Consider the following 13,195-nt stretch of genomic DNA (forward strand, 5'->3'; position numbering starts at 1 on the left):
TGTCACAGCAAACAGCGTATTGTATTAATGCGGTCATGTTGTGTTTGCAGAGTTTTCTGTAGAGATTTGCAGGCACCTATTCCGTGATGCCTCATCAGGCTCTGGTGCGCTGAGCATGGAAAAAACTGAGAGCAGAGCGCTGGTGCTGAGCATGCGGAAAGAAGCCCAGCTGCTAATGTATCTGGCAGTCGCACCGGTCCTGCTAAGAGGCATGAGAGTCAGTTGCTCTTATGAGGATAGACCGCAGCCTCTATAGTGTCTGTTGCACCTCTTGGGGTCGGGAAGCGAGGTTTACCTGCACAGCTCTCTCTCTCTCTCTCTCTTTGGCATTCCGTACACTGAATGCTGCGCTTCCTTCGGAAACACTTTAAAAACTAGCAAATTTGCATGGTCACTAGGTGATCTCTGAAAAAAATGTTTTTGGTAATAATATAGTTGCAACCATTTTAGTCTCAGTCTGGAGCCCTGTGTAATAATAAAAATAAAAGACAGATTAAACAAGTATGCAAAATGAATAAATGTCAGTGGCAGAAGATAATAAAGATACAGGTAAAGTAGAATTTGTAGTTTCCACTGACCTCAGCTGTGATGCTCTTCACAGGCAGCGAAAAAGGAGCTGGAACGCCAGCGTCAGCTTGAGTGGGAGCAAAGGAGAAAACAGGAGCTCCAGAACCAGAAGAGTGAGGAGCAGGAGGATATCATCAAGCTCAAGGCCAAGAAGAGGAGTCTGGAGATGGAGCTGGAAGCTGTGGTGAGACCTGTGGGATGAGGACATTAATTTGGAAAATACAGTTGGCTCTGTAATGAAGGTGATTTAAGTTTTCACATTTTACTTTTAGGGAAACAAGCAGAGACAGATCTCTGACAAGCTCCGAGATGCACAAGGCAAAAAGAGAATACAGAAAAATGAGCTGGACATGATCAACCAGAAAAGAGACTCCTGCATTACGGACATCAGCTCCCTGCAGATGCAGTTGGAGGTTTGAGCAACCCACGTGCACACACAGCCTTCTGTAAACTGAAAAATGTACAATTTAACGTACCTCGGAAGGTAATAGTTGTTTTCAACGATTTTGTGTTTGGTTTTTGCAGGAATTCAAGAGAAAGTTGGGACTGTCGACCAGCGAGCAGCAGAAACTAAACGAAAGACTCCGCAATCTGAGTCTGAACAACCTCCCTGGTAAGTCTATATAAATATGTTGTAACATTTTTCATTGTTTGATTTATCGAATTTGTTTCTGAATAAAGATTTTGTTGTGAATGCTATTTTAAGAACACCAACCAATAAGATTTTGATTTTCCTGCCATAGCTGTGACTGGAAGCACTTTGAAGAGGAACGTGGAAGAGAAAGATCTCACTTGTCGAAAGCTTAAAGAACAGCTTACTGTTTTGGAGACAGAAACCGCAGCAAAATTAGTAGACATGGATCAGTATAAGAAAGAAATCCAGGTAACCCTTTATATGACTCAATCATCGCTATAATTCATGTGAACCAATCAGAACAGAGCAAACGGACTCTTCGCAGGATTCAAACTTACTCAACCACAGGACTTAAAGGGATTGTTCACCAAAAAATGTTATTCTGTCATCATTTACTCACCCTCATGTTGTTCCAAATCTGTATACATGTTTTTGTTCAGTTGAATTTAGAAGAATGTAGGAAAGCAGTTCTGGGTTACTTTTCACTACGAAATTTAGAAAGCAAATTTTCCTACTATGGAAGTACATGAACTGAACTGTTTGGTTACAAACATTCCTCCAAATGTCTTTCAACCGAACAAAGACATTTACACAGATTTGGAGGGTGATTAAATGAAGACTGTATCTTCCTTTTTGTGTGAACTGACCCCTAAAGTCATATTACAGTAGCAATGTGGATCATTTCGTAGCTGTTGTGGTTTAGCATTTCATTGTAGCCAATCTTAACCATTCAGTGCTAAGAGCATATAGACTGCTTTACATTACACTAATGCAAATAACCCCTATGCTTTTGTCCCTGTGTCTTTATCACTAGCTGTAGAGCTTTTCTGTCTGTCTGTCTACTTGTCTGTCTCTCCCTGGCTTTCGCTGCAGTTTGAGGAAATGGATGACTGCATGCTTAAAGGCCTGCTCTCTTTACTCAGTTGCCTCAGCAATCTCTTCTTCCTTCTGAAGGTTTCAAATCTCTTTCTTTTCTTAATCTCTCAGCTTCAATCTCTGAAAGCTGTCTTTCTTAACTCGGTTGTATAATGTGGTATCTTAAACCTCTGTACTTCATCTGTGGCATGCCTGTCATTTACCACAGATTGTAATGTCGACCCTGTAAATCAAACATGCAAGCGTTTAAAAATGGTTCAAATTGATTCACACTATTCAAGTGATAGTTCACCTATAAATGACAATTCTGCCATCATTTACTCATCCTCTTTTCATTTTAAACCTGTAAGACTTTCTTTCTTATGTAGAACACAAAAGAAGATATTTTGAAGAATGCAGTAAACATTCATTTCAATTGTATGGACACAAAAGGATGGAAGTCAATGGGTACAGCCATTATTCGGTTACCAACATTCTTCCAAATATCTTCTTTTGTGTTCTTTGTATGACTTTATTTCTTCCAGTTTTGAAATGAAAAGAGGGTGAGTGTGTTTTAATTTTTGGGTGAACTATCCCTATAGGGGAAATTCTTTGTAAATAAAGTTTTGATGAAGTTTTTTTGTGACTATTACAGCATGCCACAGGTATACAGGGCTTTATGTACCCCTTCGTCTTGATACTTCCTTGTTTCTTCCTGGTATCTTATGACAGTTTAAGTTTTCTTGTTTAGCTAGTCATAATATTGAGATTTTATTTAACGCACATGGATGGTAAGGAATTCAAACGTGGTCTTATTCGAATGTGTCATGTTTAATGAGATAATGGTATGCTTTTGAAAACATTTGTAACTATATTTAATAATTAAATGTATATTTTTCATATTTGTTTATGTATTTATTTACTTGGAGGTGCTGTTTACATACTTGCTGGATGTATATGAGGGATGTCTTTCATAGACACTAAGTTTAAAATAAACTCAAACATTATTTTAAGGTTATTTGGGGGGGCTTCATTTGATTTTGCATGTGTGGTCATCGTCTTGTTGTTGTTTATCAGGATCTCCGAGAGAGTCAGAGGATGCAACAGTCTGCTTTGGAAAAACTGCGTGCCATCAAGGAAGACAAAATCAGAGAGCTTAAGAAACGCAAGCAGGAGGAACTGGAAAAGAGAAGGAAAGAGGAGGAGCAGAAGTATGATATAATATTTTCATGTATTATCCACAAGTTTCCAGAAAGCACTACTATAAAAATGTACTTGGGAACAACTTCCGGTGAAGCAGCAGAAGTAGTGTTTTCCACTCTGAATAACTTCTTCTTAAGACAGAAAATGAGACCATGTTTACTGTTGGTTTCATGAGGTAATCTATTAAACACATTTTTTCGAAACTGATGAGCTGCACTCACAACCAGGCGAAGCTTATTCACATTGTAAAAAAGACACATACACATCAAGGACAAAATGCTGACAAGCAAATAGATAAGGAACATTATACATCACTTAGACTGAATGTGCTCCTAGTTGAAAGAGCGTTTTAAAAGGGAGTTCAAATTGATTCATGTGATCATCAAAACACTGTATGGTCTTTAATAAAAACGCGAGACAGTAATCAGGATTTACTAGGATTCTAACTGTGATATCTTCGGACAGATTTTTGATTCCACGTCATGTGGACTACATTTCTCATCTGATATGCTTGATGTAAAGTGGGTATTTCTTTCACTTATCGCCTTATAAACAAAATGTAGAGAGAATGTTTCAAAGTTTAAAAAGGCAGCATTTGCAAATTTATCTTTAGTGTAATTTTTATCAGATTAATGGCTAGAAGACAATACAACAACTTTATGGTATGTGCACTCGGCCCGTGTAACGCTTTTCAGTTCCTCCCATCTTTAATCCAAAACATCATGGCGCATAACATTTAAAACCTATCCAACATTGCAGCTTTTATTACCATCTGCTTCGCGTTTCAGGCGTATCAAACTAGAGAAGGAGCGACAATGGCAGGAGAAACTGCAGCATGATGAAGAAGAGAGACAGAGAAAGCTCAAGGAGGAGAGAGAGGCCAAACTTCGTGAGGAGGAGGAACGGGAAAGACTGGCTCGTTTACAGGCTGCAAAAGAACAGGCTGAGCGGGAACATAAAGCCAGAGAAGAGGAGGAGAGGAGACGCAGAGAGGAGGACGAAAGGAGAGAACAAGAGAGGAAACGACTTGATGAGAAAAGGAGGAGGGAGGAGGAGGAAGACCGCAGGCGTAGAGATGAAGAGAAAAGGAAATTGGAGGAGGAGAGGAGAAAACTTGAGGAGGAAAGAAGGAAATTGGAGGAGGAGAGAAAACGGCAGGAGGCGATGAGATTAGAGGAGGAGCGAAAACGAGAGGAGGAGCGGAGGAGAAAAGAGGAAGAGAGACGGGAGGAGGAAAGAAGAAGGGAGCGGGAGGACGAAGAGAGGAGGCGACAACGTGCACAAGGTGCAGCCATGAGAGACGCAGAGGAAAGAAAGAAACTAGAAGAAGAGAGGAGGAGAAAAGAGGAGGAGGAGAAGAAGAGACGGCAGGAAGAGGAGGATAGGAGGCGTCGGGAGGAGGAACAAAGGAAACAGGATGAGGAGAGGAAGAGGAAACAGCAGGAGGAAGAAGCAGCATCCGCACAGCTGAGAGACAATCAACAGAACAAGAAGAACACTGTTAAAACAGATATTGTGGCCGCTCTTTTGCGCGGCCTGGCTGAGAGGAAAGGTAAAGAGAGAAGAAATGAACAGAATTAAAAAAAATAAAACTGCAATTGTTTGATATTTATGTGATTTTTGTTTTTGTGATATCAGGCACCAGACAGCCGCTTGGTACACAGCACCGAAGATCAGCTGCACTGACTACATTTAAAGCTCTGTATCCCTTCACAGCCAGAAATGATGAAGAGCTCTCCTTTGAAACTGATGACCTAATTGAGGTCAGTTTTACTGACTTTTCAGTCATATTTAACAACACAAAAGAAACAAAAATAAATATAATTACATTATCCGATTTATTATAGAGTATATTATAAATTTAAACAGATATATCATTTTTTACAATTATTATATTAGTATAATATTTTAGACTTTTAGGTGTAAAAAACATAAAATAAATACAATATATATATATTTTTTTTACATTAAATAACATGAAAAGAAAATAAAAATGGTCAAACATAGAACAAAATAATGCTGCCAACACGATTAATTGTCTGTGTGTAATATATATATATGATGTATAAATGTAGCTATATATTATACATATATCTTACATAAACACACATGTATGTTTGTGTATTCATATATAGAAATGTACACGCCACAAAACAGACAAAAGGTATTTATTGTACAAAACGATGTGTCAGAAAGCAAAACCACAGGGTATAAGAGAATATGCATTTCTGTATATTAGAAAAAAAACATAAGACCAACAAATAAACTCGCTGGACATAAGGGATACGTTGACTAACATTTGATAGAAACTACCTTATTAGTAGAATGTAGTTTGTTAGGGGTTTGTGGGAGTATTTAGTGTTAAAAGTTTCTGTTTACAGTAATAATAAATTGCTCAACGGGTTGTATGCTTGTATAGGTGGATGAGAGCATAGAGAGAGAGCAGGGCTGGCTGTACGGCAGTCGCCAGGGGAAGATGGGCTGGTTCCCCGAGAGCTACGTGGAGAGGCAGACCAAATCTGAGGCTCCGCCCACAGCCAAAAAAGCCCTGAAGCCACAGGTCTCAATCTCCGCCAGGTGCAGCCTCCAAACTAAATACCTCATTCTGTTTCCTGTTCATCTGTATCAATCCTTTGCATGCACGATTTCCCAATAAACCATCACAGACAAAGTGCATGGGGGTACAGAACCATCTCTTAAAAAACATTCACTGCTATAAACTTCCTATCAAAAATATGTTAGGAGTGAAATATGTTCTCCGTAAATATGTAGTTCACACCTCCTGCATACAAGAGCGATCAAGCATGTTATTTAAAACGCTTAAATCGTATACATTTAATTTGAAGAAATTGTTTGCCAGACAAACAATTAATAAGAGTATTGAATGGTTTACAATCTTGTCATACGTGAATATACAATATCTGGAATGTTCTAAAAACGCTTCTCCACCAGCAAACTGAGTGACGGTTTTGTGCCAAGCGCATCACGGCTAAACTCCGCCTTCACTCCCACCCAGGCATCAGGCTCCGCCTCCTCCACCCACATTCAGGTATGCAGGATTCCTCCAGCACTCAGGGTTTCAATATCCACGTTGCGTTTTGTTCCATGTTGAATTAATGTTGCTGTATTTGTGTTGAAGGTGGTGGGAAATGTTCAAGCTCGGGCTTTGTGCTCTTGGACTGCAAAGACGGACAACCATCTTAACTTCTCCAAAGATGATGTCATCACAGTTCTGGAGCAGCAAGAGAACTGGTGGTTGGGAGAACTCAACGGGGTTCAGGGGTGGTTTCCCAAAACCTATGTAACCGTGTTGAGCGGCGGTGATGCGTCAGCAGAGTAAATAATACACATAACTACAATAAGTGCTTGTCTTTTTTGACGATAGATTTGTAGCTGTGAATGTTCCATGTACTTTGTCTGTGGAAGGTGTCAATGTGATGTGGTACTAAATCAAATTATTCTTGTCCTATGTTTTCAAAAGAAATCAACAACCTCGATTTGCTTTATCGCCTTTGTTTTAAGTCACTGTTTTTTTATTGTCTTGGTTGTAAATTACCATAAATATCTATTTGTAACATATGTTTAGTGTTGACAGATTTAATAGTCTTGTTGTGGTGCTTGAAGGGGTAATTTTTTCTTTTGTAGTTCTACCGATGCATCTGATACTACAGATGGATCCACCTATGATGGTAAAACATATTTTTACATTTGCATTCCTGAATGATCCATTCTACACATCCACATTCCACGTCGGCGTCCAGTTGAACTTTCCTTAATCATTTGCATGTGGATCTTGTTTTCAGAGTATGTGGCACTTTATACGTATGAAAGTCCTGAGCTTGGTGACCTGACCTTCTCTGAGGGAGACACCATCCTGGTGGCGGAGAGAGAGGGCGAGTGGTGGAAGGGGAGCATAGGAGACCGATCGGGTGTTTTCCCCTCCAATTACGTCAAGCCAAAGGAAACCGATGTAATTTATTTTTGCTTTTATGACTTCAATTTAACGTGATATTTTAAGTGCTGATATGGCATTAACAAATAAATAACATGACATTTTATGTAGAAAAACATGATTTAATGAAAACGTATGCTTGCATATTGTCTGCTGTTTTTGTATTGGGATGCTACAACTTGTGTTTGGTTTCTCATTAGACTTCGAGTCTCTCTGGTAAACCTGGAGCACTTGGGAAGAAGCCAGGTAACTCATGTTAAAGAGATGAATAACTTATTAATAATAAACAATTGTAATGTTATATACAAAATCATATTTTTTTATGCACATGAAGCTGTTTTCTGTTATGTGTGTTTGTAGAAGTGGCCCAGGTGACCACTGCATATACAGCTGCAAGTGCAGAGCAGTTAAATCTGTGCCCTGGTCAGCTCATCCTCATCCTCAACAAGAACCCCTCCGGTTGGTGGCTCGGGGAACTGCAAGTGAGCGAGATCTGTCAATTTAAAGGGGACGGTTTTTACACTTATCCTGCATTCTGCTTGGTTTAACCTCTGTGTGTTGGAAACCACACACCCGCCAAGTTGATTAATACTGTAGCGTTGTTAATATAGTAAATATGTCATATTTCTATCATTAAAGTGATAGTTCACCCATAAATGAAATCTCTGTCATCATTTACTAAACCCTTTTGTCATTTCAAACCTGTATGACTTATTTTTAGCTGAATTGGTGAATGGGTGATGGTGCTATTCGGTTACCAACATTCTTCAGAATATTTGCTTCAGTGTTCTGCGGAAGAAAGAAAGTCATACTGGTTTGAAATGACGAAGAGTAATTAATGTTGACAGAATTTAAATTTTTATATTATTCACTTTAAAATAATGGAGATTTCTGGACAACCCATTTTGGCAGCTTGGATTCCATTAATGGGTTCTTTCATTTTTCACATATGCTATTATATTAATGACCACAAATTCATAAATAATTGATTTGAAGAAGTGTATCATAGTATGTCCATGTGTGTGCAGGCAAGGGGAAAGAAGCGTCAAAAGGCCTGGTTCCCTGCCTCACATGTCAAACTCCTGGGGTCAAACAGCGGCAAATCCACACCTGCGCCTGCAGCTGGTAAGAACAGATAGTTTTGACTTTATATTCTGATTGTCTGGGATGCCTATAAAGTCATTGTAAAATTTTGATGTGATCTCTTCTCATCTGATTCTCTTGATGTGTCTCACTGTAGTCTGCCAAGTTATCTCCATATACGACTACACGGCAGCCAACGAGGATGAGCTCAGCTTCTCCCAGAACCAGATCATTAATGTGTTGGACAAAAGTAATCCTGATTGGTGGAAAGGAGAACTCAATGGGGTCACAGGCTTGATTCCTACCAACTATGTGAAAATGACCACTTCAGATTCTGACCCCAGTCAGCAGTGTAAGTAGAGACTGAAAAATGTGACTTTTCTCTTTTGGTAACTTTGGCCACAGTAACATTTACCTTATATGAATATAAATATTTACAATGATAACCTGGTGCCTATATATAGGAGGTGTTTTTTTATTTAAGAGGTTGTGTTCTTTTCTTTTCTTGTATGACATGATATTATGTATTTACGGCAGTACTGTTTTTATCCAGCTGTAAATATTGGAGTGCAGTTATCAATATTTGATGTTCATTTGTATGGTGCTCTATTGATCATTTTTTGTTGGAATGGAGAAGATTTTTTTTCATAAATGATTATTACCAGTTACACATGTTTGATGGAAAATAATAATCATAAATTATTATTGCCAGTTACACATTTGATGGAAAAATAATAATCATCCAATGCTACTCTTTTCTTTTCTCCATGTTTAGACTCACCTGAATATTTTTATTGTTAATCCCATTTTGGTTTCTTTTTTCATTTGTGTTTCTCTGTAGGGTGGTAACACATTTCTTCTATTCCACTATCCCCCCTTTTTAGAGCTGGTGCTAGCACTGAAACCAGCATTTACACATCTAATGACCCCCTTCTAACTCTCTCTACTCATTAATTCATTTCTTCATTTTTTTAAAACTACGACAAAGCTTTTCATTCACGTGACTGGTAGTCTGGGTGACATTTATAAAGGGGATACGAGTCATTCAGGAGCACCCTGAAGCTTCTTGATGACTGCTGCTTTGACATATACTCTTTTTAGGATGGTGCCACTTTGTTTGGTCAATTTAAAGGATGCACTAATCTGCACTTTGTGTGAAACCGTCTCAGTACGGGTTTAGAGCTTTCATTTAGGGAAGCGATGCAATATCTGCAGGTATTTTGAGCTTTTAATGAACAATTTGTCTTTTGTTTCATCTGTAGTCTTGAAATGGTTTTAAATGACACTTTAAATCTGGGGTTTATTATTTATTTAGCTTCTATTGTTCAAAAGTTTGTAAACCATGTAAAAACAATGAAAAGGAAACGCAATTTGTATTACTACATACTCTGTGTGGTGTCTTCAAGCTGCTATTTTAAGCACAACGCTTTCGCCTTGGGTGGTGGTGTTACATATTTACTGCGTTTTATGCCGTGTTTGTGCATGACTCCCTTCTGTATAAACAGATTTGTTTACAAGTAGATTATACGGGACACAGCGCAAAAATAGTTGATGACGAATGTTTCTCTTAATATCAATTTCTTGTTAATCTTTCAAATACATCAAACCACTTGTTCTTCTAAAAAATATATAGACATTAAAGTCTTTGGGAAAAAAATCTATGCTCATTTTTGTCATCCCTTTTATTTTATTTTATTATAAAAAGGACATGATTATAAAAAGAACAAATATGCTAAATGCATACTTTATAACCTACAAAAAGTAAATGAGTAACATTCAAAATAGAGATTTGTTCTTTTGTGATTGTTATTAAGCAATTTATTATTATGATAATATAACTTAACTTAAAATGCATGAAGTAGCTGTGCTGTAGCTAGTGTCTGAACTTTGACGTCAGTACTGACGGTAATAATCATACTAATCTGCAATACTCTAGTGTCTGTGTCAGTGTTATGGGTGAAAACAGATTAACCAATTCGGCTAGCATGCTTATACCATTCATCCCAGTAAATGGACAGCCTTTTACTAAGCACAGCTCAGGAACATGAGTGATCATTTGGGGGGTAAACTGCTTTTTTTACGGCTATGGGATGAGGACGATCAAGGCCCCTTTAAAGACTCCAGCTCCCTGGATGGTCAAACTGACCAACCATCACAAGGTGAGAATTCACGTCGGAGCGTTTGGAGTGCCCTCAACACGTTTCTCGCTTTTCTCTGCTTGCTCTCGAGTCTACTTGAGTGTGTTTGGTCTTTGCACATAGTTGAACGCTGAGGGATCTTAAGGAGCTGTGAATTAGGTTTTGCTCGTAGTGCGTTTGTTATGTCTGTGCGACTTCACATGTATCCTCTTGTCGTAGGGTCCCAGGAGAGGAAACGACAAGGCTACATCGATGAGCTCCTTGAGACGGAAGATAAATATATAGAAGACCTACAGCTGGTCCTGGAGGTACGCAACTACAGATTACTTATTTCACATTCATCGCAATAGAGCCAATTTTTCTGGTTTTGAAGTGTGGCATGTGACATTTCAAGTTTATCTTCTGTAAGGTCTTCTACAAGCCCATGTCTGAGTCAGGCCGTCTGACGGAGGCTGAAATGAACATGATTTTTGTCAACTGGAGAGAACTTATACAGTGCAACAGCAAGATGCTCAAGTATGTTTTTTGAAAAGAAAAAAAAAACTGATTATGAATTCGCTTATTAATGTAATGGTACCACATTTATGTATGACTTGTGTATTGTCAGGGCTCTAAAGACAAGGAAGAAACCAGGAGGAGAGCCTGTTCACATGATCGGAGATGTCCTGGCGTCTGAGCTCTCAAACATGCAGGCCTACATCCGCTTCTGCAGCTGCCAGCTGAACGCTGCTGCTCTGATACAACAGAGAACTGATCAGGAACCTGACTTCAAAACCTTTATGAAGGTGACGGCTAACACACGCATTCACTCAAGGCTAAAACAGTAAAATTTTTACCGTGGTATAATTACCGTATATCACGTCATAAGCTAAATATTTACATCCCCAGTAAACAATTGACTCGGAAGTGTCTGTTTTTAAATTGTGAAACATCACACCTTTGTATATCTTTCAGAAAATCGCCTCAGACTACCGGTGCAAAGGAATGCCATTGTCCAGCTTTTTACTTAAACCTATGCAAATGATTACCAGATACCCCCTCCATATTAAAAATGTGAGTACTGCCACATAACTTGAAAACTTGGATATTTTTGAGAAGAATGTAAATTGTGTTGTAACCCAATTGTGTGTGTCTAGATCCTTGAAAGTACTCCAGAGGGTCATGTGGACCATGTTCAGCTGCAAGAGGCTTTGGTGAAGGCAGAGCTGCTGTGCTCTCAGGTGAATGAAGGCGTCCGAGAGAAGGAGAACTCCGAAAGATTGGAGTGGATTCAGTCTCACGTGCAGTGTGAGGGAATCACAGAGGTATGAAATCACATTTTGTAACTCTCTGTGAATCATTCTGTATAAACATATTTAAGAGATGAAACTTAACTTGTACAAAACAAAGTTATGACTTAACATACAGTAAAAATAACATAATTACCGCTCTGTCACCTGTTTAGAATCTGACCTTCAACTCTATGACAAACTGCATGGGTCCACGGAAACTTCTGCACAGTGGAAAGATGTTTAAGACCAAGAGCAATAAAGAGTTATATGCCTTCCTGTTCAGCGACTTTCTGCTGTTTACTCAAGCCGTCAGGCAGTTCACTTCTACAGTGACAGACAGGCTCTTCAGCCCCAAGTCCAACACTCAATACAAGATGTATAAGACGGTATGGTTGCACACCTATTTATTTATAGACTGTTACTTTTCCCATATTAAAACTTTTTCAAATAATATATTTTATTCGTTGCCTATTGTATGAATTGTAATGATTTTTTGTATTTTTCCAGCCTGTGTTCCTCAATGAAGTTCTAGTGAAACATCCGTCAGATCCGTCCAGCGATGACCCTGTTTTCCACATCTCCCACATTGACCGTGTGTACACCCTCAAGACCGAAAACATTAACGAAAGGTCAGTTTCAGAGGTCGCACACTTCGTCGGCTTTATCAGCTCGCACCTGTTTACAGGACACATTGGACGGTTCCTGAACCGTAAATGGAATGTTTGTCTGTAAGGCAAAAGAAACAACGCCAGGTTTTCACAATGTCAATGTAGGAGGAATTGAGAGATTAAATTGCATATGGAAATTTATCATACAAAATTTACATGATGTGTATATATAATTTAAGTTAATATTAAAGTACATAAATGTAACAACATGTGTGTCGTATTTGTCCTGTTAGAACGGCATGGGTTCAGAAGATCAAAGCAGCATCAGAAGAATTTATTGAGAAGGAGAAGAAGAAGCGGGAAAAGACCTTTCACTGTAAATCTTTTCACATTAAACATCTCTGACACATTTTCAACTCCAGTTAATTCAGTCTTATAAAACAAATGAATCATTGCCTTAATTCTGGCTCATGGTGAGACGTATGCTCTGCTCAAATCTCTTATGTTTTATCTGACAGCTCGCTCAATGAAAGGAAGCGGAATCGGACGACTGCTTGTCACCGTCTTAGAGGCGACGGAGCTCAAATCGTTTAAAGGAAACGGTGAATGGTCTATTTAAAAGCATTTCTTCCTCAAGGTCTTTGATCTACACCACTTCCGTGTCTTACGGTTTGATTGTTTCTTTTTTCTTGTAGGAAAGAGTAATCCATTCTGCGAGGTGACCATGGGCTCTCAGTGTTACACTTCCAGGACCATCAATGACACAGTCAACCCCAAGTGGAACTTCAACTGTCAGTTTCAAATTAAAGACGTGTATCAAGATGTTATTTGCATTACAGTTTTAGAGCGGGAGCAGTTTTCACCAGATGGTTAGTATACCAACA

At 38.8% G+C, this 13,195-nt stretch overlaps 1 protein-coding gene across 2 annotated transcripts in view; it reads left to right on the forward strand.

Moving 5' to 3' along the window:
- The window catches only part of itsn2b (intersectin 2b), a 30,672-nt gene that overhangs the window by 15,275 nt on the left and 2,202 nt on the right, over positions 1–13,195 (forward strand). Inside the window, exons 13-38 of one of the 2 annotated variants that reach the window (XM_079457852.1) lie at positions 602–751; positions 840–980; positions 1,093–1,180; positions 1,311–1,450; positions 3,134–3,267; positions 4,048–4,811; positions 4,898–5,022; positions 5,679–5,836; positions 6,212–6,308; positions 6,399–6,595; positions 6,905–6,948; positions 7,063–7,229; positions 7,412–7,457; positions 7,572–7,693; positions 8,240–8,336; positions 8,452–8,646; positions 10,652–10,740; positions 10,842–10,948; positions 11,040–11,217; positions 11,387–11,485; positions 11,569–11,736; positions 11,877–12,089; positions 12,211–12,332; positions 12,605–12,687; positions 12,830–12,913; positions 13,007–13,180. In XM_079457852.1, coding sequence (XP_079313978.1) covers positions 602–751; positions 840–980; positions 1,093–1,180; positions 1,311–1,450; positions 3,134–3,267; positions 4,048–4,811; positions 4,898–5,022; positions 5,679–5,836; positions 6,212–6,308; positions 6,399–6,595; positions 6,905–6,948; positions 7,063–7,229; positions 7,412–7,457; positions 7,572–7,693; positions 8,240–8,336; positions 8,452–8,646; positions 10,652–10,740; positions 10,842–10,948; positions 11,040–11,217; positions 11,387–11,485; positions 11,569–11,736; positions 11,877–12,089; positions 12,211–12,332; positions 12,605–12,687; positions 12,830–12,913; positions 13,007–13,180 — 3,982 coding nt within the window. The remainder of the gene's footprint in view (positions 1–601; positions 752–839; positions 981–1,092; positions 1,181–1,310; positions 1,451–3,133; positions 3,268–4,047; positions 4,812–4,897; positions 5,023–5,678; positions 5,837–6,211; positions 6,309–6,398; positions 6,596–6,904; positions 6,949–7,062; positions 7,230–7,411; positions 7,458–7,571; positions 7,694–8,239; positions 8,337–8,451; positions 8,647–10,651; positions 10,741–10,841; positions 10,949–11,039; positions 11,218–11,386; positions 11,486–11,568; positions 11,737–11,876; positions 12,090–12,210; positions 12,333–12,604; positions 12,688–12,829; positions 12,914–13,006; positions 13,181–13,195) is intronic. The other variant, XM_079457853.1, reaches the window with a different exon arrangement.

This window comes from Barbatula barbatula, assembly GCF_947034865.1.
Source record: "Barbatula barbatula genome assembly, chromosome: 6".
Lineage (NCBI taxonomy): Eukaryota > Metazoa > Chordata > Actinopteri > Cypriniformes > Nemacheilidae > Barbatula > Barbatula barbatula.